Genomic DNA, 26253 nt, shown 5'->3' with positions numbered 1-26253 from the left:
CATTGGCCAGGCATCTCACTAGGGGGTGGACAGTAGGGATGTCAAGATTCTACAGTCTGGATATAAATTCCGAGCAGGCGTTAGTAAAATCACCCACAAAGAGTGGCTTGAGCCTGACCTATGGGCTCTGAGTAAGTGCAGTACCACCAGTCAGTCCTGCAGGATTGAAACAGACCATCAAACCCTTGCACCAGTACCCGGGAACATGGCTGGCTTGTCCTTGGAGGCCCTCTGCCATGACATGTAAAAGAACACTGGGAGGAAATCCTAGATTTGGGCCAAAAGAGGAAAAGCAGATTCATATCACCCACTTCCCCCTCACTGGTGGCCTTACTCCCAATATTTAAACTGTTTTTCTGTTCTCTTTCTTGACTTTTGGTCCAGTAGCTAAACAATTCACACAATTAAGCAATTTCAAAGACTGCTGTCATGCTGTCCTATTTTCAAGCTAATTAAGAAAATAATGGGTGATCTTTGAACACACTGAAGAAAAGGAATATCATCATGCCTAAATCAACCTGAGGCTATAATGATTTTACAACAAGCTAGTTAAATGTAATATCTTTTTAAAAATTAGTTGGCCAGCTTCAGAACCTTGTGTGGCAACCCAAAATAAAAATTCCACTTTGCAAGAGGTGGTTCTGTTCAATCGGTAGAATGACCAACACAGAGATGTTACCAAGTCATCAGCTCTGGCAACTTCTCTTTTCCATATTCACTTATAGCCTCCTCTGAGAAGACTGCTGACAAGAGCTAAAATTACAGAAGATTAATAAACCAGGTGTAAACTGGCTCTCAGAATTTCAGTCCCAACTCTATATGGTAGACTCTGCCCATCCGCCTGTATTACACCTTTACTCAACTGTGCCTACAGGTATGACATGTTGTGAGTATTTACATGATGAAAGATTTGGGGACTATTTCGAAGGCAGTTCTTTGGAGGAGATGAGTATCATTTAGACAGTTGGCAATTCATAAAAAGTTGTGGTTTTTTCCCAGTTAAGAGGGAACATACCATAAATATCAGGTAAAAATAGACTTAACTGAACAAAATAGCACTTTACATTAGAAAACAAAGTAGTGTGCTGCATTTAATCTAGGACCAGCCAAACTGAACTATTGACTGGAACACAACAAATAACGTTCACATCTACGTAATTCTCCCTAAATCAGGAAACAGGAAGAAAATCTTAACCATTATTCTCTGTAGTTTAAAAATGAGAAAGAAAAAAATATCCGTATGAATGATTTATAGAGCTAGAAGTCTTTATAAGGAGATATAGAACTTACTCTTCCAAATTAATTTTATTTGGGGGACTGCGCTTAATTGTCCTCTAGACATAAAATCTGAAGCCTTCACTACTAAGAAAATAAATCTCAGTTCTTAAAAAAAACCTACTCCACTTGAATCAATTGGCTCTCTTATACTTAAGACAATAAGCTCAATTGGTCATCAGTAACAAAATCTCTAGATCAAGTGTAAATTATGCTCTTTTTAGCAGTTAATTTTCTCTAGTGTTTTTGTCCTTTGTCACCTTCTAGGTGACAAAGAGGTCTAGACATCACTTAGAAGCAAAACTAATGCATCTTTTGGATACCAAGAATGACGCAACCATCCCCAAAACTCTGTTAATACTATTTTTCGTGAAGCAGAACACTCTATAATTTCTTAGCCAGATGAGCTTAAGGATGGTGTTTTTACTTTTGCCCAAGAAAGAACTAAAGTAAAAAGTAAACAAAGAAATATAAACCATCCCATCTTGGAAAAGTACATTCAAGCAAACTGGGATACTTACAGAATCCACAAGGTTGACCACGGACTTTGCAAAGTTATTGGTGTGTGCATGAGAAGAACGATACTTCTTATACTGGGGGGGGAAAGGATAAACCAGTCACTGCCAAATCATTATTTAATGGTAAGTTTCACATATCAGTAAAAGCAGACATTTCAAAGAAAGCAATAGTGCATATGGGGATTAAAAATAGACAATTCTAAGTCCACCATATTGGATATGGTGGTGTTTATTAGGCAGCAATACTCCATCTAAAACACCTGTACCAGTTCCAAGTATGGAGAGAATCTGTAGAAATCTGTGTGAGAAACTTTACACCTGAGAAATGAGTTGTTCACTCAGTCTTAATGTCTACAAATGCAATCTTCTTGTGTTCACTGAAACAACCTTCACAGTTTACAAGGGGCTTAGCTAAGAAATTTAGTCCCAAGTAGACACGCTTCTCCCTTTAAACTCAAGACCAGACACAGATCACGAAAATATCTTAGACAACACTTTAGATACTAGTAATGATATAGATTGCATTTCTTATACACATTCATATATTCTTTCAGAAGAATGTCTCCTCCAAGGAGGCCAAACAGAGCCTTTGCCTTTCAACTGTTCCAAGTCAGAACAAAGGAGGGACCAAAGTAAAAATGAAGTGCATGGATACTTTAAGACTGCTTATGGTTATTTATGATTATTTAAGAAAATAAATAAAAATAAATCAATAAAATAATTCCATAACAACATCTGGAGGGCTACGGTTTTAGCAAAGAATACTGAACAGTATGTCTTTGAGAGGACAATCGGAAACTGATTTGAAAACTGATTGAAAACCATAGGGGGATCACGCCCTCTACTGAGGAAAAAAGAAAACATACTCAAAACTACTGAATCAGATTTGCACCATAAATCTTTAAAATCTGTCTTTAATCATAATCTCTAAAATAACACATCTTTCATAAAGATTAAAAACAGTTCTACACTGGAAATCCAAGAAATCCTTTTTTTTCCTCCTCTGCCCACTTTCACACTATAAATTTGTCAGGCTCCCTTCATTTCATTCTCTCTCTACCCCTGGTAGTAGGTTTTTAAAACAAATATTATATGTCTTCATGCTTACGTACCTGGTATTTATTTTTTATGATACTTTATACACTGACAACCCATAACAGATATGCAATAAATCAGTACTGTTATTGGTAGTATTCACTAATTTATCACCATTTTTCATTTATAACATTTACTATAATGTGAATGTGTATATCCCCCCCAATTCATATGTTGAAATCCTAACTCCTGAAATGATGGTATTAAGAGGTGGCACCTTTGGGAGATACTTTGATCATAAGGTGGAATTCTAATGACGGGGATGAGTGCCTCAAAGGAAACTCCAGGGAGCTCCCTTGCTCCTTGTAGCAGAGGGAGTGGGCACAGAGCAAGGTACTGCCTATGAATCAGGAAGCAGGTCCTCGCCACCTGCTGGTACCATGATCTTGGGCTTCTCAGCCCCTAGAGTGGTGAGAAATAAACTTCTGTCATTCACAAGCCACCTAGTCTACAGTGTTCTATTATCAAGGCCTGAATGGACTTGGACTCAGAATGAACTCAAACTTGATGTTACTGCTGTCTCCATGCATCATAATCTGATCCAAACTGTCTCCATGTGTTCTTTTATAGTAAACATCAATCTGTGCATTTAACTGGGCCAAAAACATCATATTGATCTAAGTATCTTCGGGCACTTTAACAGGGTTTTCAAACCTTGCACAAAGAAGTTGCTATAAAGAGCTAAGCATTTTAAGTTGTCCAGCAAATTCCACATGCTAAAAAATTTCAAAGATATTTTTTAAAGTAAAAGCAAAAGCCTCAACATTAAGTCCCTTTGGGGTGATGAAAATAATATAAAAACATTAAGAAGCACACATTACAAAAAGAAAGGAAAAATATTAACTGACCCCTATTCTAAGGTTGTGGTATTATATATCTAATGACAATTAACTTTACTGTGCTTCGGAACATTAATTTGTCCATTTTGGAGACTTCTTTTTGTAGAATAATGATCATGGGAAAATAGGACATGCAAGTTAAAAATTAATAAAATGAAGTCCTTTTTGCTGTTGTGATGTTTTTCACTTATTTCATATTTGTAATCTCCATGCCTCTGATTTCCTTTATAGAAAGCTCCCTCCGCTGTGGGGTAAGTGAGTGAGAAAGGTCAAGCATGGAAGCAAGAGTCCAGGTAAAAGATTATGAAGGTTGGACAGCTGCAGAGAGAAGTGAGTGGGTTCACAGGACATGCTGATGTTATAGGATGTGAAAAATAGGAAAGAGAAGAATTAAAGATGACTCCTAGGCCTTGAACTTGAATAGCTGGGGGAGTAGAGGTGTCATTTAAAATAATAAGAAAGACTAGGCAAACAGAAGCTTAGGACTAAGGAATCAAGAGTGCTGATTTAGAAATGTTAGAGATGCCTGTTCAATACTGAACCTAGCAAGCAAGTAGACAGTTGGTTACCTAAGTATGGATTCAGGAGGCTAGAGGCATAAAGTAGAGAGTGATGAATTTAAAGTCATGACATATTTTTAAAGATTTTATTTATTTATTTATTTATTTATTTATTTATTTTGAGGGCAGAGGGGCAGAGGCCAAGGGAGAGAGAGAGAATCCCCAGCATACTCCATGCTCCCAATGTGGGGCTCTATCTCACGACCCTGAGATCATGACCGGAGACCAAACCAAGAGTTGGACACTTAACTGACTGAGCCATGCAGGTACCGCTAATGTCATGATATTACTTAAAGGTTGAAACTGGAAGTGTTCACATTGGCACGAGTTATAGAGAGAAAAGAGAGCCCAAAACCAAGCTATGAGCACTCCCCTAATCTAGAGGCCAGATGCAAAAGCCTAAGAATGAAGGGCCAGTGAGGAAGAAGAGCTGTTGTGTAAACAGAAGCCGAAAATATTTCACACAGGAGAGCGTAATCAACTGTGCTGCTGAGACAGCACAAAAGACGACACCCAGGATACTCACAAGATTTGTTCACTTGAACTTCCACTTAACTGAGCAGCTAGGATTTAGCAGGATCTATAGGTGTTTCTCCTACAGCAAATATTTCTCCTCACAACTCTTTGAGGTGGGTGTTATTAGACCATGTTAGAAAGGTGGACAGTGAAGTTCAGAGAAGACAAGGAACTTATCCAAGGTCACACAGCTGGAATTCAATGCCTACTTTGGGTTGAGATAGGAGATCAACTTTTTCAGTTAACAATTCTGATAAAATAGTTGATGTATATTCCCAAGAAATCATGGTTCTTGATGAGAACTCATAATTTGTTAATGTGCCCATAAAGGATAGTGGTTTTTTAAATAGGGTTTAAATTGAGGCTTAAATTGAAAAATATTTGAGCTATAACATACTTGCACTTGGACTTATATGTATGGATACAGCAAAATGTAAGCAAAACTTTTTTCATGCACTTTAAGATATTTCAACCAATTTTCTATTAGAATAAGGCTTTTCATATTTATATTTAGTTCAAGTGACTCAAAGAAATATTTGCAGACCCTTATCAAGGCTATAATTGGCTCACAAATTGGGTTCCACCAGCCAACTACCAAGATGCTTTCTACAAAATTGAGGGATTTTCCTTTCCTAATTGAAAGCCACTGATAACATGATGCTTGTTCAAAATAAGGTGTCTGTATTTTTTCAGGAAGCCAATATTAGGTTACTCTGAATTAAAGAGATTAGCTTGAATGTGAATGTAGGCAAAATGTTTCTATTTCCTGCATGAATAAGAAATAATTTTGCATACAAAGAAAGATGTGCAATCTCCATTTATGATAAAACTTACTTTTGCAATTTGTGATCACTGAAAATAATTTACATTTAAAGTGCCAAATTTTACTTTGCCTTCCCGAACAATTACAACCCTTAAAGAAATTTGTTTTTTGAAAAAAAATAAAATAAAACTAGTGCTTGATTTTCCATCTGAGGGTGACAGTTATCAAAACAACTGTGCTGCCTCATTTAGCACAAAGAGTGTATAATGAGTCATTTCAAGGATGATCACTCTAAAACCCAACAGTAAATCTACAGGTATTAAAAAAACAGATGTTAATTATTCTAGTTCAGTTTTACTTTAAAAATGTGAACTTCAGGACTCCAATCCATGTTCTGATTTACTACTTCTTTGTGGTAATCAAATTCAAAAACAACCTTCATTTTCTTCATTTCATATAAAGCACACCTTAAAAAAACTTTTTTTCTCGCGTCTCAAAAGAAAAAATCCTTATAAAACGACATACTTATGTGGGAGTTGGATGCATCCTGGCCTCAAAGCAAAAGGAATATGTTGTCTTGTTACTCAAGATATAATATTTATTTAAATAGTAGAAATCACCTTAGGTAATTTCTTTCTACTTTAGGTACTATTACTACTCAAAATTAAAACTTTTTATTTCATTTCTCACTATGTATTTCTTCCAAGTTTATCAGTGAAAATTACAGTTCTTTTCTTCTAGTTTCAAAGACAGATAACATATCATGACTAGTTCTCACTCAATTTTAATAACAATAATAATAAAACAATTACCAAGGTTTATCGTGAACAAATCTGGTAGTATAAAGAAGGTACCTTTATCACAGAATATATGGTATAATGTGCAGAAAATTTCCACATATGAAAATGATATTATAATGGGAAGGTGCTATTTTATATTCATAAGATAATGACAAGATTATTTAAATACTTCCATTTAAAAGGATTAAAAAATAAATCCAAAGTATATATATTTATAAAAAATTGATGTTTCCAATTTATACAGTTACTGATACCTAATCTGACTGATAGCTTTATGTACCTTCCTACCAGAGTATGGTGGAACAGGAGATGCGGAGATACAAGTCATGGGTTGGAGAAGTGTTCTATTCATTCCCAGCTTTTTGTGAATGTACTTTGTGAATTTAAAGGCATTGCATGAATCATAATTATTCCTTCCATGACTTTAAAAAGTATTTGCATAATGGATATTAGAAAAAGGGGATGTGTCTAATGTCATAGTTTTACAACATGCCACAACACTAAGGACTGAGAAGTACCTACAAGAAATCTCAATGTCCCAATCAACAAAAATAGTTCAGATGAAAAATTTTCTTGGGGTTTCAAGCAAATTAATGTCCTTCTGAAACTCTTAGTTTAGCCTTTATTATCTAAAATGGTTGTCTATATATTTGGTTTTCCTTCTGACCAGAGAGGACCTCTCCTCTCCTTCTGCTAACATATATCAAGCAATATATTTAAAAGCTACTGGTAAATAAAATAAATCTGCATATATAATTAACAGGTATTCCACTTAATAATATTCAGCATAACTAAACCAGTACTTAGGAAGTAATAGAAAATGTCTGCTAATGTAGAGAGTCAAGTACAAGTTTAAAAATAAATTAAGTCATATTTTTTAAATTTATGGTTCCAAGGCCTTTTCTTGAGTAGTGTCTACTAATTAGAATTGCATACTGTCATTTTACCCTATCACTTACTAAACTAATTTTGTCTCCTTAAAGTAAAACAAGGACTTCAGGATATATGCAAAGCAATGTGAATTCTTATGGCAATCTTTTACAAGTTTTTAACCCATAGCTGACTTTAAATATTTCTTAAAATATTCTCATCTTTCCAGAAATACAACTCAGTTTTCATAAAAACAGCTACACTCTTAGTTTATATAATTTCTTACATTAAATTATACAGTTACAAGAAGTATAACAAGCCTACACAGTCTGGAAGGCTCAGCAATGGGGTGATGGAGTCAGCTCCCAAAAGTTCACAAGAGCCAAATGGATGCAACTTCTCCCACCTCCTCATTTAGTGACCTTACTCTAGTAGCTTGAAATCAGCCATGATGGTAGTATTTACACTACAGCTATCAGCAAACATTATAAACCAAGGCTGTTTTCCCCACAGAGCTAGGTGTTAAACATTTAATCACACCCCAAGTGTTGGTTATACTAGCAAACATCCTATTGGACAAGACTCTTTAGAAAGCTCTAGGCTTCAGTCAACCTGTTTTACAAGGGACACAATTAACTAAAACACGGGTAAGAAGGTTTCTGCTCAGGGCACCTGAGTGGCTCAGTCACTTAAGCATCTGCCTTCAACTCTGGTCATGATCCCTGGGCTCACTTCTCCCTCTCTTTCTGCCCCCTCTCCCTGGCTCATGCTTGCTTTTTCTCTCTCAAATAAATAAATGAAACCTTTAAAAAAAGAAACTTTCTACTCAATTTTCAAGAACAGCCAATGGAGGCAGTAATTATTTTTCATGTCTCTTAAATGTTATTGAGATGACATATTAAATCACAGTTTACTTTGACATTAAGTAACACAATATTACTCATCTTTCCAAAATTTAAAGGAGATAAGTCATCAAAGACTGTCTCTTTGGACATGCTTTTATTATACATCTTTACTTCCTATAATTACATCTGCCACAAGTCATAATAATTTGTAAGAAAAAAATGTTCTCAGAACAAAGACATGGAATAAAGTTAGAAAGTAGTGACCAAATACACAGATAAAGAAAAGTACAGCATAAGAATTTTAAACGAAGGTACGTAAAAGATGTCAAACAAATAGTTAAATCCATTCATTATAACCACTAAATATTCATCTGTTTATTTGAGTTGTGAAAATTCTATAAAGCCCAGTGTTTCCAAACACATGAAATAAATCAAGGCATTCAATAGTTCCAAAGAAATAAAGCATCTAAATATATTGGCCTTAATAAGAAACAAATAATGATTCAATATAAAGTGAAATGTACTCTTTCTTAAGCAAGCTTCTAGGTCTAAAACTCACTGGTTTGTTTGTTTTTTTTTTTTTAAAGATTTTTGTATTTCTTTGTAAGAGAGAGCATGAGAAGGGGAAGGGTTAGAGGGAGAAGCAGACCTCTGCTCGCAGGGAGCCCAGTGTGAGACTCCATCCTGGTACTTCCAGATCATGACCTGAGCCAAGGGCAGTCACCCAGCCAACCGAGCCACCCACGCGCCCCTCACTGATTCTTCATATTCTTACCGTTTTGTGATCATTAACAATCATAAGTTCCAAATATTTCATTTCTTCAAACACACCACGAGATGGCTGTGAAAAATAAAAATATGGTCAGAATGGTGGTGGATGTATCTATGATGCTATGAACTTGTGGACTGACTTTGAATTTCAAAAGAACTCTTTGTTGCCTGCTTTATAAACACCCTGGAAAAAGTTTGGTCAGCAAAATCAAAAACAGTGACTATAAAATGTGGATAAATGTTCAAGTATTCAGAGAAGAATTGTATTTAATTATCATTAAAATACTCATCAAGATAAAAGCCTATTTTTTTTAAGTTTTGTTTTTTTTTTTAAAGTAATCTTTATTCCCAACATGGGGCTCGAACTCACGACTCCAAGATCAAGAGTTGCACCCTCTGCCAACTGAGACAGCCAGGCACCCCCAGGTCATGTTATTTTTATATGATTTTCATATATAAAAATACTCTAGAGAAAAGTGTACAGTATAATTCTGCTAAAATAAATAAATCTCAACTTCTTTGGCATTAAAATGTGATAAAAACGATTCCTGCCTACTTAAAACTTCAAAGGAAATCTACTTAAAACTCATTTAATAAGAATGGCACAGTACATGTGGAATAACTATCAATATAGTCAAAAGAAGCATTAACTCACTAGAGTGAAATTTTAATAACGTACTAAATCTTAACCACACGACTTCTCAAAGGAGCAAACATTGACAATTACTATTTTCTAAATGCTTCTAAATTTTGATTAATCCTTAGTAATTTTAAGAGCAAGTACTAAGCATTTTAATTCTTTTTTCACAGTTGAAAAACCAACAATGACTCTATTTCTTTACGCACAAGGTCACCGATCAGTTTATATTTGATAGGGGTGGAATGTAGTGAAATGGTCAGTACTCTATATAAAACTTATTATTACCAACCACATCTTTAAGACTAAGAAAAAAAAAGATCTCTAGGTAAAAAAACAAAATTTGTATCCATAAGCATAAAGAGAGGATAATTTAACCTGTAACTAAGTTTCTGACGACTGGTGGTCTAATTTTTTCACAAAAAAATACATGCAGCAAAACATTATCTAAAATGTGCAATTTTCAGTATAATTACTCATTAAGTTATCTAGTAAATTACCATGTAATCTATATGCGGTAGAATTAATTCTCGGTTACATAGCATTCACTATGTAATTACGAAACAGTCCCCATCATTACAGCTTTCTAATCTATTATGAAAAAGACGAGGAACATAATTCCAGTTATAAAGCTCCTATACATTTATCAATACATGGGAGCTATACTACAGTCGCTGATTATATAATTACACGATTCTTATTTAGTAACTGTCATGACACTAATGGTCAAATAGATCCTCAGGAAAACATATCCAGCTTCAAATTTTGGTAAAACAGAGCTTTCAGTCTGAAAGAACTGCAAGCAAGCATCATTAGCCAACATTTCAAAACCTAACACTTCCCCTTACCCTTCTGGCTGAACAAAAATGTTTCAAACAATGTTATATAAGCCATATGAAAAAGTCTGCTGTACTTTTAACAGAAAAAAAAATGCACTGTAATTTTCATAAGAAAATGCTTTGAAAATGAAGCTAAAACAATACATTCCTTATATGACATCAGGGTTCACAGGACACTGTAACCAGTTTATATCAAATAGAAAAAGCTGACTAAAATGCAATATGCCTGTAAGACTCAAACCACAGGAAGAGTTTGGTTTGTCGTTTTGGTTTGTGAGAAGATGTTGTCCAAATATAAACTGTTTTAGATATGCTCAGATACCATGTGATTTCAGGCAAACAATTTCATCGTGTGAAGTGGCCCCCTCCGTGGTTCAACGCCACACTCACGTTCACGGCTCTCTTCCTTCTCCTTTTCAACCACTGCAATTCAGACAGAAAGGGCCACTGGCCACTGCTTTCCATACCTGTGTAAAGGAAAAGGGAATACAGAAATTTATACTTGACTGCAGTTCAATGGGAGTTATGTTTTTAAAATAAGTGAAAATTATATGTATTTACATATTTATATATATATTTAAATACATATATATGTGTATTTAAAATATATGAAAAAAAAAACTAAGGCAGGAAAAAAGAGAAAGCTTGAACAGACCAATTACCAGCACTGAAATTTAATCAGAAATCAAAAAACTCCCCCAAAATAAAAGCCCAGGACCAGATGGCTTCACAGGCGAATTTTACCAAACATTTAAAGAAGAGGTAATACCTATTCTTCTCAAACAATTACAAAACTTCCATATTCATTCTATGAGGCCAGTATCACTCTTGATACCAAAATCAAATAAAGACACCACACAAGAGAGCTACAAATCAATATTCCTGATGAATACAGAAGCAAAACTCCCTAACAAAATACTAGCAAACTGAATCCAACAATACATTTTAAAAATGCATTTAAACTCATTTTAAAAACTCATTTTAAAAACCCACAATCAAGTGCGATTTCTTTCCAGGACACCAGTGTGGTTCATTCAATATTCACAAAACAAGCAACATGATACATCACATCAATAAAAGGAAGGATAAAAACCATATGATCATTTGGATAGAGGCAGAAAAAGCATTAGACAAAGTACAACATCCACTCATGAGAAAAGCCCTCAACAAAGTAGGATTAGAGGGAACATACCTCAACATAATGAAAGCATTATGTGAAAAACCCACAGCCAACATTACACTCAAGAGGGAAACACTGAGAACTTCTCTCTTAAGGTCAGGAACAGGACAGGGATGTCCACTCTCACCACTTTTATTCAACATAGTGCTGGAAATCCTAGCCACAGCAATCAGAAAACAAAAAGAAATAAAAGGCATCTATCTTGGTAAGGAAGTAGTAAAACTCTATCTGCAGATGACATGATACTACATATAGAAAACCTGAAACACTTCACAAAAAACTACCAGAACTGATCAATGAATTCTGTAAAGTCGCAGGACACACAATCAATGTACAGGAATCTATTGTTTCCCTACACACTAATAATGAAGCAGCAGAAAGTGAAATTAAGAAATAAATCCCATTTACAATTCCACCGAAAACAATGAAATATCTAGGAATAAACTCAACCAAAGGGGTGAAAGACCTGTACTCTGAAAACTATGAAACACTGATGAACAAATTCAAGATGATACCAAAAAATAGAAAGACATTCCATGCGCATGGACTGGAAGAACATATATTGTTAAAACATCTATACTACCCAAAGTAATCTACAGGTTTACAGCAATCCCTATCAAAATATCAAAGCATTTTCCACAAAACTAGAAACAACCAATCCTAAAATTTGTGTGGAACCACAAAAGACCTCCAATAGCCAAAGAAATCCTGAAAAAGAAAAACAAAACTCGAGGTATCATAATTCCAGACTTCAAGTTATATTACAAAGTGGTAGTAATTAAAACAGTATGGTATTAGCATAAAAGCACACACACAGATCAACAGACCAGAATAGAAAACCCAGAAATAAACCCACAATTATACGATGAATTAATCTTCAACAAAGGAGGAATGAACATAAAATGGAAAAAAGAAAATCTCTTCAACAACCGCTCCATGTAAAAGAAGGAAACTGGACCACTTTCTTCTGCCACACACAAAAATAAACTCAAAATGGATTAAAGACCTAAATGTGAGGGCGCCTGGGTGGCTCAGTGGGTTAAGCCGCTGCCTTCGGCTCAGGTCATGATCTCAGGGTCCTGGGATGGAGTCCTGCATCGGGCTCTCTGCTCAGCAGGGAGCCTGCTTCCTCCTCTCCTCTCTCTGCCTGCCTCTCTGCCTACTTGTGATCTCTCTCTGTCAAATAAATAAATAAATAATCTTAAAAAAAAAAAAAAAAAAGACCTAAATGTGAGGCCTAAAAACCATAAAAATCCTTAAGAGAGCACAGGCAGTAATTTCTCTGACATCAGCTGTGATGTCTAGATCTGTCTCCTGAGACAAGGGAAACAAAAGCAAAAATAAACTATTAGGACTCTCTCAAAATAAAATGCTTTTGCCCAGGAAAGGAAAAAAATCACCAAAACTAAAAGGCAACCTACTGAATGGGGGAACATATTTGCAAATGACATATCCAATAAAGGGCTAGTATCCAAAATATATAAAGAACTGATACAAGTCAATACCCCCAAACCAAATAATCCAATTAAAAAATGGACAGAAGAGGGACAGGTGCCCCTCCCCTGTTGTACATGCATGCACTCACTCTCTCCTTCTCTCCCTAAAAAAATAAATTTTTTAAAAAGGATAAAAGATATGAACAGACAGTTCTCCAAAGAAAACATCCAGATGCCCAAGAGACACATGAAAAGATGATCAATATCACTCATCATCAGGGAAATGTAAATCAAAACTATCACCTCATACTGTCAGAATGGATAAAATAAAAAACCCAAGAAACCACAAGAGTTGGCGAGGCTGTGGAGAAACAGGAACTCTCCTGCACTATTGACAGGAATGCAAACTGGTGCAGCCACTGTGGGAAACTATGGAGATTCCTCAAAAGTTAAAAACAGAACTACCCTAAAATCCAGCAATCACACCACGGGTATTTACCAAAAAAGCACAAAAACACTAATTCAAAGGGATACATACACCGCTATGATTATTGCAGCATTACTGACAATGACCACACTATGGAAGGAGCCCAGATATCCATCAACAGATGAAAGGACAAAGAAGATGTGGTACACACACACACACACACACACATAAACACACACACATACACATACACACACAGGAATATTACTCAGCCATAAAAAAGAATGAGTTCTTGTCATTTATAAGAACAGAGATTGGAGCTAGAAAGTATAATGCTAAGCAAAATAAGTCAGTTAGAGAAAAACAGATACCATAAGATCTGACTCCTCTGTGGAATTTAAGAAACAAAGCAAATGAGCAAAGGAAAAGAAAAAGAGAGAAAAAGAGACAAACCAGGAAACTCTGAACTATGGTGAACAAACTGATGTCTACTATAAGGGAGGTAAAGGGTGGGGGAATGGGTAAAATAGGTGATGGGGATTAAAGAATATACTTATCATGATGCAAACAATAAAATAAAATAAAATAAAATAAAATAAAATAAAATAAAATAAAATAAAAATATTATGTGAAGAAACAGCAACATCGATAGCATATATTATCTCAAAATCAAAATAAACTAAGGTGAAAAAAGTATTCCGATCACTAAACATTTCACATTCTCATGGTCACATATCTAATCCTATCTGTAATGTACAAATTCTAATCCGTAATTCAAATAATATTTTCTTCCAAACATCATCAAAAATGTAACGAGCCATTCAAGAGTCATTAGAATATGCATATTTGACCTAATACCTCTTGACCCTCAATATCTAAAATTCACTATGCTTAATTGATTTTAGGGTTAAAAATAATGTATGGCATAAGACTTTGAATGAATTTTTAAGACTTCTGGCATTAACGTACAGAAGCAATATCGCATACTCCAATAATCCAAAAGAAGCTTTGTCAACATCAACATGCTTAAGATGCCTCAGAATCAGAGCATAAGAATGAGAAAATACAAATTGTCTGAAAAGCAGGAAACTGCCAGAGAAATTTAAGCATGAGCCTCATTGCAAAACACCATTAAATTTAGCCACACTGTCTGGTTCCTAACAGTTTACTCCTGGGTTTCATATTTCAGTCTTTCCATCGGCAAGGACTCTCCAGGCCTCATTCTACACCAGCCACAGTTCACGCCACTGCCCACCCATGTGGCTCCCTGCAGAGAACTTTTACCTCCTGCATGTGCATACAGTTCCACCAAGTCCCGGCTCCTACTACATAAAATAAAATGGCCATCTTAATTCAAACTTACTGAGATTCTTCATTTGCTTAGAATATTGTCCTGCCAAGGTTTTTTGGATTATATGTGGTCGACCGGTGCTTTTCTGAAACAAAAGCAGTTGTGGGCCATTAAAAAGCAAGATGTGATCAAGCTTCTACGGAAGAGTGTTAGAACTTTCTCCAATATCCTTCTTAAAATGGGAACATTTATATGTTAATGTTTTAGCTATCAAAAATGATTAGTATGTCTTATCGAAACCTTAATTTTTTTTTTAAAAAAGAGAGCACTATCCAATTGCTCCAGTGTAGATAAAAACGTAGTTTTATTAGCTACTCTGAAACCTTAGCTTTCTTCAAAGCCATGAATAGAAAATTCACAAGAAAGAAACACAAACGGCCAATGAACATATTAAAAAATGATGAATGCTTTAATACTCCTTCAAAAGGCAAATTAAAAAAAAAAAGATATACCAATTTTTGCCATCCAGTTGGCAAAGGTTTTAAAATTATGATAACCATAGTTAATTATGGTTGCAAAGTAAAAAGCACTCTCATACTCTGCGATAAGAATAAATTGGGAGCATAGTTCAAAAAGAAATTTAGCAATGTCTATCAATGACCTTGAAAATATTCATATCCTTTGCCCTAGAAGCCATACCTCTAGAAACATCTTATTTCCATTATTATTATTATTTACTATTAGCTTCCATTACTGAGCGCATAGTATGAGCCAGACACCATTAATGTACTACACATTACCTGATTTAATCCTCACAAGAACTCTATATAATGCATATTTTATCTTTATTTTACATATAAAAATACTGTGATTCAGAGAGATCCACCATTGAGCTAAAATTCTATTACAGAATAATGATTCAATTTATTTTAAAAATATAGAAGAACATATCATTGAAAAACTGGAAGAATGTGTATTGAAAGGTGAAGAGAAGTTCTCTCTCCAGGATGGGATCATGAAAACTTAAAATGTGGTTAAGTATTTGCTTATTTTGCTTTTCCAAATTTCCTATGCTGTATTAGTTTCATAAGCAGAAAACTAGTTATCAAAAAAGTGTTCTTAATAGATTACATATGAAACTCAAAATAATTAAGAGTTTTGCTATTCACTACTTGAGAGATAACATGAATTCATTAGAAATATTCCATCCATATTACCTGACTTGCTGTAAAGCATAATAAAACCAGTAATAATAAACTAAACATCAACAAATCTAAATTCAACTTCAGTAAATTCTTAATTCTGATAACAGGTAAAATGATACTCAGAGCAATGAAACTCCCAACTGGATTAGAAATACAATTTTAAAAGCTACTAAAGTTTCAAGCCCTGTTACCTTCTCCTCTCCCCATGGTGAAGATGAAGACAGATTGTTACATGAACAAAAAGGTAGGGAGCAAAGAGGAAAGCAAGAAAAAAGGGAGTAGGCATGGAACAGTCAGCCCCTGAAGAACATGATTATGGGTATAACAATGTAAAACTGATGCTTTAAATACTATGACAGTAACAGTTTGTACTTATAAATTTCTTTAACAGTTTATTAAACACAGTCACATACATTTCTTAATTCATCAAACCTGCAAAACTGCCCTATTGGGGATGCATTGAAAAAAACATCTTATTTTACATAGTTACATATTTTGCATATTTAAAAACTCTGAGTCTTAGGGAGTCATTATTTGGGGGTTTTGTTTTGTTCTTTTTTTTTTTTTCTTTTTTAGCATAATCAGCACAAGAAATCAAAGTCAATTGTTTGCTGACCGAGTCAAATAATCTTGCTGTATACAAGTTATTTACCTATCACTAAAATAGAGGAAAAACATTTTACTGAATCAAAATATCTTTATCTAGGGGTGGTTGTCTTTGTTATCCAGTAATTTTCACATTTACTGGTTGAAAAATGATACAGGTTTAAGCAAACATTAAACATTAAAATTTAATCACACCTCTGTCTCAAATTTGAAACTTACACCGTGTGTGTGTGTACATACACACACACATTGCCACAGCAAAAAAAAAAAAAAAAGTGTGTTCAACTGTGACGATCAATAGTCTAAATGGCTCATGCCCAGGTCAAAATTTATCTATAAGTGAAAAAAGATAAAAGATCCTTTAAAAGTTTTCTGCACCCCATCAAATGATTGCAATATTCTGACTCAATCACTGTCAAAATACTATTTTCCCATTAGCAGATCTTCTTACTGATATGACTTCCCTATTGATACCTCTCAGAGCCTTCATCTCCTACAACTCTCCCCTTTAGCTACTACTATCCAACCTAGCTGGACTCCTCAAAGTTCCTATAACACACACTCCTACCTCAGGGCCTTTGCATTTTCTCTTCTCCTAGAAGGCTCTTCCAGCTCCCTAATTTCTTGAAAGTCCTCCTTCAAAAGTACCACCTCATTTTGCCCTTCCTTGTAATTCTTCCTCCTTGGCTTCATTTTTTTTCTCCTTAGCATGCTAGCTAACAAACAGTATGCAATTACTTACTCATCCTGGTTTTTTTCCCATCTACCTTTGTAGACTATAAGCTCCATAAAGGTCAGGCTCTATGTCTTATTCACCACTTTATCCCTAGCACCTAAAATAGTGCCCAGCATGCAGTAAGCCTCATTACAATACCTAACGAATACAAATCAAATTTCAGATTTGTTTCGATTCTATTAGTGAGCAACAGTAGTAGAGTATACGATTCCTTTTTTGTGCAATTTTATTGGGATATAATAACATGTAATATTGTATAAGTTTAAGGTGTGAAATATAATGATCTATGTATATATTGCAAAATATGTAAGTGTAGTTAACACCCATAACACCACAATTACTCTTTCTGTTTGTGATGAGGACTTATAAGATCTACTGTCTTGGGTGATGGACACTGGGAAGGGTATGTGTTGGGGTGAGCACTGTGTATTGTGTAAGACTAATGAATCACAGACCTGTACCCCTGAAACAAATAATATGTTACATGTTAATTTTTTAAAAATCTACTGTCTAAGCAACTTTCAAATATACAAAGATACTATGGTCATAAAGTTGTACATTACATCCCAGAATTTATTTATGTTATACCTGAAAGTTTGTACCTTTTGACCACCTTCATGAATTCCCCCCATTGGCTTCTGGTAATCACTAATCTGTTCTCTGTCTCTGAGTTCAGTACTTTTAGATTCCACATATAGGCAAGATCATACAGCATTTGTCTTCCATTGTCTGCCTTCCTTCATTTAGCATAATGCCCTTACGGTTTCTTATCTGGGTTGCTGGCCTCTGCACGATTCTAAACATTACTTTTTTTCTCTATCTCTAAAAAAACTAATTGCTGTCTAATGTAATTGCAGTTCAACTACAAATTTTCCCACTGAAGATTCCCATAAAAGTTAAGCATAAGTCATATAATTATCTAAAGAAGAAATGAGCATAAAAGCTAGTTTAAAGGGAAAGAAGTGGGTCGGTACAAAACACAATGTCCTCTTTGCTCTGTAGACTGGAGAGAACTGCCTTTACTTCCAAAAACCTAGATTTCTTGCCTCTTATCATTCCTTACTGGTGCGTGGTCTGGTGTGATGAGAAAAACAACTTGTATTTTTTTTGAGCTGCTGCCCAGGCATTTTACAGCATGATAACCTTGCTCACATCCAGGGTCTGGACATTTCGATTTAGAACTTGAGTTTAGGATTCCTGCTCTAAGTTCCCTCTTTGCTTTTCCCAGGGTATCTTGTTTTAAAAACCACTTAGAATTAAGCCCACTATATGTTAGAGCCCTCCACTCTAACCCTCTTTCAAGTAATAGGTTCTTGCTACCTGCTCTCTATCTCCTGCTCCCTCGTGACCTGGAATGGAGGACTGCCTTCCTCTGGCTTACGGATCCCCCCCCAGATTCTGGAATCTGTATGTAATAAATCCCGTGACTTCACTTTCCCTGTGCGAGTGTGCTGAAACTGCACGTTCAATCAAAAGAACCATGGGCTTCACTTCCCCAAAGTGGGAGCTTGGATGCTGACAGAGCCACCTGCCGAGCCCATCCGTGTAGGTGGCTCATGTTCCCCCATGCAGCAGGTCATAGCCTGCACATTTCTAAATTCAATACACAAGCACCAGCTTCTCAACACACCTGGGATGTGCCATTTAAACTTCAAAATTCACAGTGTCATTCTACATTTGAAATAAGGTACATCTAATGTACGCTGACATCTACATTATGTTCCTTATGGCTCAAAGGCAAAGATGCTAAAAGAATGAAACACCATAAGGAAACTGAGGTCACAGACTTACCTCATCGTGAATCAGCTCCAGCGGTTCTATCATATATACAAAGGTATCATCTTCAAACATACCACTACAAGACAAGAAACCGCACGAGGAGAAAATTAACAAAATAAGGCAAAGAGGAAGAACCAGCAAATGAGCTTCCCACTACATCCTTAAAAATGAACACTATACCTGAACAAATTATCTTTATACTGCCCAAATCCCAATTCATCTACCTATGTGGAATCCCATTGTGGTCTCAGCATTGTCCTAGACAACAGCTAAGCTACAAAAGGTGTTAAAGGGTATACCATGAGCATATAAATTATAAATGTTATCATTAATTTTTGAAACAAAATGGAAACGTTAGAAGATGAACTTGGAAAGGACTATTTATGCAGTTCCAATGTGTCCCGTTATAATTCCAAGACACTCCCCAACTAGTACAAATTTCTTGCTACACAAATCCAGTACCACCTATATGAAAATGGTTTCTTTGCACATTACCATCATCTCAAACCATCTTATTCTGCAAAGGCAAACAAGCATATTTGTGGCTTCCACCTCTGAATTTCCATTAAGCAGTATGACTCTGTGTTGCATATAATTTTGAGAGATATAGGAAGATAAGATTTTCAAGATCCTTTTGCATCACATGGCCACAACCAGGTCTTTACATCGAGGGTTACCATTTGGGTCTCAAAGGTGCTTAGAGAGGTTTTTCTAGAGCCTGCCTTGATGCCAATATATAAGCTCCTTTCTTTGACCCTCCCAACCTCCCATGGCCCATACCACCTGTCTGCGACATTCTCGGGTGTGCATCTTTGGGAAATCTCCCTAGACGAGATTTGGTCACCCCCATAAGTCCCTGACACTCCCCTTCACAGTTCCTACCAAAAAGGTAATTCAATATTAATCTCTGCAATCATTTGTTTAATCCCTGAGTCTCTTGCAGACTGTAAATGTTAAGACAGCAGAGACTATGCCCTCCTTGTTCATGACTCCATATCTAGTCCCTAAGGTGCGACTGGCACAGCAGAGTCCCCACAACAAACGTCTGGGGAAGAAAAGATGGGAACAGCGCATGGCCGAAAGCAAGTCCACGCTCCCACGGGAGACTCGCACGTACTGAAGTCCATTGCAGGTCGACAGAGCAGCCCTCGAGTCCTTGACTCCTCTGATGCTGCCGTGGTAGTAACAGTGCTCTCCACCCTACAACACAGAAGAAGGTTTTGCTGATAAACAATGCTCTCTGTGTCCTCATTCACTATTACCGATGCTCCTAGAAGCCAAAAAGAATTGCAAAGATGGTCTTACAAACTCCTCCTGGTTGGCAGGACGTCTCAAAGGGCACGAGGCCATTTTTCAACTTTTCTACAATGACACTGTGTTATTAAATTTAATAAAGGAGAAAAGGCTATTAACAAGAATAAGCCACCAATGTAACTGGTACCACCTACATACCTTTCTTAAACATGTAAGGGAGTAGACACTTACCAGATATTGCTATGGAATAAGGTCTTCTATCAAACTGAGGAGAAACCCCAGAAGCGTTGTTAATAACTGTGTTTGATGGGGGTCCCTGGGTGGCTCAGGCGGCTAAACATCTGCTTTTGGCTCAGGTCATGATCCTGGGGTCCTGGGATCGAGTCCTGGTTTGGGCTCCCTGCTCAGCGGGGAGCCTGCTTCTCCCTCTCTCCCCACCAGCTCATGCTCTGTCTCATTATCTCTCTCTTTCACACACACACACACACACACACACACACATTAATAAAATGTTAAAATTTTTTTTAAAATGTTAAAAAATTTTAAATTTTTTTAAAAAATAATTGTTTAATAGAAAACTACCTAAAATCTTATGGTTTGCTTCCCTACCTTTTAAAATTCCTTTTAAAAATTTCTTAGAAGTATTACATGAACTTAATTTTCAAAGTCAAGTAGTAACTGAAAGTCCTATTTTAAAAACACAAGGGTGCCTGTGTGGCTCTTTTATCTGTTTCTTTTGCTGTTCACCTATGTATTTCTGGATGGAATATCTATACTGCTACATCCTGGTTAAACATATCAGGTAATTTATCACGTCTATTTTATTCCAGGAGACAGTCCTCTTGTCCCCCTTCAGCCTCCCACGGGGCCTGACACAGAGCCACCAGCCAGGAGTTCTGTTTAGGGTCATCCTGGGAACTCTTCTGCTCCCTTCCATACATAATCCTACACCCCACATCTTTTCCCTACATGATCTCATGATCTCTCCCCTTTTGTGAAGGTACACATCTTGCGGTACTTTCTTGGAAAAGTCACCATGGAATATAATTTGGTGAAAACTTGTATATATAAAAATTTCTTTTTCTTTTTTTTTTTTTTTATTGACTGGAAAAATTTCTTTTTCTATCTTCACACTAGATCGACCATTTGGTGGATCGAAAATTCTAGATTAGAAATTATTTTCTCTCAGCATTTCAACACCATTGTGCACAGCTTCTAATGCTGCTGCTGAGAAATGGCAGCTATTCTGATGCTAGTTATTGCCTATAAAATATAATTCTTCTCTTTTAGGAAAACTTTTATTCATCTCCATTTTCATGAAATTTCAAGACATGCATTAATGTGCGTCTTGGCTTATTCACTGGGCTGGCCACTCGACAAAGCTTTTGATTAAGAAAATGTACACAGGTCATTGCTAGGAAACTTATTTCTCTGAAAATCCCCTCCTTTCCATTTTTGTCTATAAACAGAGCTCTTCTACTACAAAAGGGATGGCTGCCGGGCTATATGGGGTATGAAATGCATCAGGGATGTAAAAGCCCTCCATGTAGACTTTCAACCAACCTCTTCGTTTTCATGTGCCTTCAATTCCTGAATCTTCAATTGGCTTGCTTCTTGGGTTTCCCCTAACGGCACTTAGCAGAACAGGAAAAGCTCAAACTTGACAGTTACTCCTCATCCTTTTGCTTTCTCTCTCCTAAAATTGTATGACTACCTCTCATCTGTAGTCTTTTCTTCTGTCTTTGTCCTTGTGGGTTTATATCCTTTTTCTATTCTTTGGTATTTGACTAGGTTATTGGGAAGGAATAGAGATAAATATAATCATCGAATCTACACTGTTTAACCAGAAGCTTCTTATTTGTTTTCTGAAATAGAATATACTGATCACTTTTCATTGATGGTTTACGGTCATTTTGATTGCTGTTCATTGTAGTGTATTAAAATAGCCTCAGAGGTTATTTACAGTGATAAGGACATCTACCCATATATCAAAGACCACTCCCCAACCAATTCAGTTTTTTCCCTCTTAGAAAGTATAATAATACACATTTTCAGTGGTGGCAGTCTAAATTTGGTATTATAACTTTGTTAGTATTTTGTGAAAGTTTGCTTTTGTATGGGGCTTGATTCTCAAAAGGCAATCCTTTACAAAAATATTGACTTGTATGCAACATGAGAAGTTTTATTTGCATATTAACTCTGGAACTTATAAGGACAAATGGTATCACACATCTCAGCGATTTGCAAATCCAGGTCAATATTCCGCAATTAAATTCCAGACTCTTCACATGATTCTAAAAACAGCCATAGGTAACTGTAAATTCCATCAAACTGGTTATTTAGCACTTTGTATCACACCAAGAAGTTCTTTTAAGTCAGGTGATTATTATTAGTGCATAGCAAACAAGGTCATATTTACTTTACCTTTCTTAAAAAAAAAAAGGTATATTTTCCTAAAAATATTTTTTCCCAGAAAATACTTCCAGGTCCTTTCTTAGATTTTATTTTAATTCACATTAGAAATTGAAGATTGATGGCCTCTCAGTATAAATGTCATCATTAGTTGTTTTAATTAAGGTAGGATATTATCTAAAGAAACCATTTCAATTTTCTGCATATTTGAAGGTAAACCACTGTATTTTCTGAACCTTAAATAAGACTTGAGGTAACATGCAATCCCTAATCTATTATCATAACAAAGCTTGACTATCTGGATTATGTGGTTATAATTAAGCACTCTGAGAAATTCAGCAGGCTCTAATTTAGTTTTAGTATCTTGTAGTATTAGAGGATTTTCTGAGTTTCTTATTACTAAATTTATAACAAGTTTTTAAGAAAGCATGACCAGAAAAATACTATTTGGAATTCTCCAGATGTATGCTGCATTTTATAAATATTACCACAAAATAAACTCTCAAAGTATTTCGTATTCAAAAAATCCTAGTCAAAAATGGTTATGGAGGGGAGGGTGGTGGGGGGCTGGGTGAGCCTGGTGGTGGGTATCAAGGAGGGCACGTATTGCATGGAGCACTGGGTATGGTTTATAAACAATGAATCTTGGGACATGAAAAAAATAAAATTAAGATGTTAAAAAAAAAAAGGAATGGGAAAAAAAACAACCTAAGCTATGGATATGCTAGGAGAGTCCGCTCTGGGGGTGCCTTCCACCTAAGGATCTAACCATCTGCAACACTCAGTCACTATCTCATAGTAACTACTACCTCCATGTACAGAGAAGGAAACAGTGACAAAGTGCAAAAAGGCTCTGATAAGGACAGCAAAAAGCCAAACTGAATGACACATTTTCAGTCTCCCCAGTTAGAGTTTCTTTCCCCAACAGGGAAGGCCACAGACAGTTCAGGAGCCCTGGCCAGCCAGTTCGCAATCAAGGAGTGCATCACAGATCTGTGACCAGGCAAGTGGCAGGCAGAAGAACAAAAGGGGCTCATTCAGCACATGACACGCGTCGATGCGTGTCCACACAGGCATCAGTGTTTTTGGATTCATTACTCTCAGTGAGTTACTTAAAATGCAACAGAATGGAGCATCCAATAAGCAGAAGTTTTTGGCTAGTTACAGGAACTTAAAAATCCTGGTAATCTACCTCGTAATCCTACCACTTCCCCATATCCGAACTCTCCACAAGCCAGATGATGTTCAAATAATGGTAACCCTGTTCCACGAGGTTGCGGAGCTCAGAATCCTACTGAAAACCACTAGGCCACCCCTGCAAATGACGGAACCCTGACTGAATGTGCATCTTTGCAAACACTTCCTGATCAGAAGCGGCTTGGGAATACCCCTGTCTGCGTCCAGTGCCAACGACCTAAAGAGGAAAACAGATTTGGTTCCCTGGTATCACTGATCGATTGACAGAAACAGTTTGATTCTTTCTACTCAATTTCAATACAACCTGTTGGAAAACAGAAACTACTGTTTCAGTTTGATTTATTTTAAAACTGCCCCACCTTTGTGTCTGTTTAATTATCTCATCTGCTCTTCAGTGAAGTTCAACCAGCCAGTCCTTATTGTATTCATCATTTAAGAACCCCCATAAACTCCTGGGGCGCTGAGTAGCACAGATGGTTAAGCATCCAACTCTTGTTTCCGCTCAGGTCACGATCTCAGGGTCATGATCTCAGAGTTGTGAGATCGAGCTCTGCAGTGGGCTCCATGTTCAGCATGGCATCTTCTTAAGACTCTCTCTGCCTCTACCCCTTCCCCACTCTAGCTCTCTCTCTCAAATAAATAGATAAATCATTAAAAAAAAAAAAGTCTCATAAATTCCTGAACATCTGGATAAACATTTGAAAAGAAAATACACAGGCCTTAGCTCATAAATGTGTATATATATTTTGATATTACAACTTCTGAATGTAATAATAAAATAGAACACTATATTCAAATGATTATTCTACATGCATATCTTTAAATTCAAACTTTTCAATCATCTGGTTCTATTAATCTATTTACTACATCAGAAGGCTGATAGCAAAAGAGAAAAAGATCCCTTTAACCAGACACATATACCTGAATTTGAATACTGCAGCATAAGGAAATGAAAAAAAATATATCAGACAATCAGGGAATTTGAGACCCCCAATACCAGTTTAATTATTTACCTTCATTAGACTTAATAGGAAAAAAATGAACGTTCAAGTGTTAGAACAGTTTAGCTGTACCAATACTATATAAATTTTTAATAGTTCATACAAAATTATCCTATTCAAAATTAAAATAGCTTTGTGAGGAACCAGTGTTGTCTGCTCTCTTGATTTTTTTTTTTTTTAATTTCCCAGCCAGGAGTCATACCCACAGAGGCCCATTTCCTCCAATAGCAACCCTGCCAAGAACACTTCACGGAAGGAGTGAGCTTCAACTGAGCCATGGTGATGATTCGATTTAAAAAAAAAAAAAAAAAAAAAGTACAGAAACTTCTAAGAGAGTGATGTGATTACAGTGAAAAAGCAAAGAATAAAGGTAGGTTATTTTTTTCTGCTTGGTTCACTGATGTACACCCAGTACCTCGAACAGGGACTAGATCACAGTAAGCTGAATCAGTTATCTGTTTAATGAATACGAATGACTTATTCATGAGCCTGAGTAACAAGACCAATCTGAAAGGAGCAAAGGATTCATGTTTGTTGAGAAGATGGGTAAATAAACCCACCTGTGGGTTTATTTTTCCTTTAGGATATAAGTGACAAGCCATAAAATTCACCCTTGTCAAAAGTCCAATGCAGTGGTTTTTAGTCCACTCACAGAGGTGTGCTACCATCACCACTAATTCCGGAATACTTTCATCACCTCAAAAGGAAATTCTGCACCCATGAGCAGTCATTTCCCACTCCTCCTCACCCCCAGCCCTGGAAACCGTACCCTGCTTTTGGTCTTCATGGATTTGTCTATTCTGGACATTTTCAACAAATGGAATCATACAATATATGGTTCTTTGTGACTGGCTTCTCTGACTTAGCATAATGTTTACAAGGTTTATCCATGTTGTATCATGTACTTCCTTACTTGTTATGACTGAATAATATTCCCTTGTGTGGATATATCACATCTTTTTATACATCAATTGATGGCCATTTGGATTGTTTCCACTTTTTTGAATAATTACAAATAATGCTGCTATGAACATCTATGTACAAGTTTTTGCTTAAACATATGTTGGATACCTGCCCAGGAGTAGAACACCTGGGTCATAAGGTAACTGTATGCTTAACTTTTTGAGGAACTGCCAAAGCGTTTTCGAAGCAGTTCCGCCATTTTACATTTCCTACCAGAAGTCTGTGAGGGTCCTAGTTCTCCACATCCTCACTAGCACTTACTGTTGTCCGTTGTTCAGATTAACAGGCATCCTGGAGCATGTGAGGAGGTGGCCACACAAGTTTAAAACCAAATGAGAGAGTGACCCAGGACTGAAACAGATTAAAGCTTCACCTTCATTTCTGCTAGTACTATACCAAAGGAGACGATCAGCTGAGAATCCTGCAGGCCTGCTAATG

At 36.2% G+C, this 26253-nt stretch overlaps 1 protein-coding gene across 3 annotated transcripts in view; it reads right to left on the bottom strand.

Moving 5' to 3' along the window:
* The window catches only part of ADAM23 (ADAM metallopeptidase domain 23), a 167284-nt gene that overhangs the window by 50257 nt on the left and 90774 nt on the right, over positions 1-26253 (bottom strand). For all 3 annotated transcript variants that reach the window (XM_032354551.1, XM_032354550.1, XM_032354549.1), the window contains exons 5-10: positions 20106-20188; positions 19001-19064; positions 14735-14807; positions 10719-10795; positions 8857-8922; positions 1797-1868 (exon numbers count right to left, since the gene is read on the bottom strand). In XM_032354551.1, coding sequence (XP_032210442.1) covers positions 1797-1868; positions 8857-8922; positions 10719-10795; positions 14735-14807; positions 19001-19064; positions 20106-20188 — 435 coding nt within the window. The remainder of the gene's footprint in view (positions 1-1796; positions 1869-8856; positions 8923-10718; positions 10796-14734; positions 14808-19000; positions 19065-20105; positions 20189-26253) is intronic.

This window comes from Mustela erminea, chromosome 8 (genome assembly GCF_009829155.1).
Source record: "Mustela erminea isolate mMusErm1 chromosome 8, mMusErm1.Pri, whole genome shotgun sequence".
Classification (NCBI taxonomy): Eukaryota; Metazoa; Chordata; class Mammalia; order Carnivora; family Mustelidae; genus Mustela; species Mustela erminea.
This window is presented reverse-complemented; position numbering and strand designations above follow the sequence as displayed.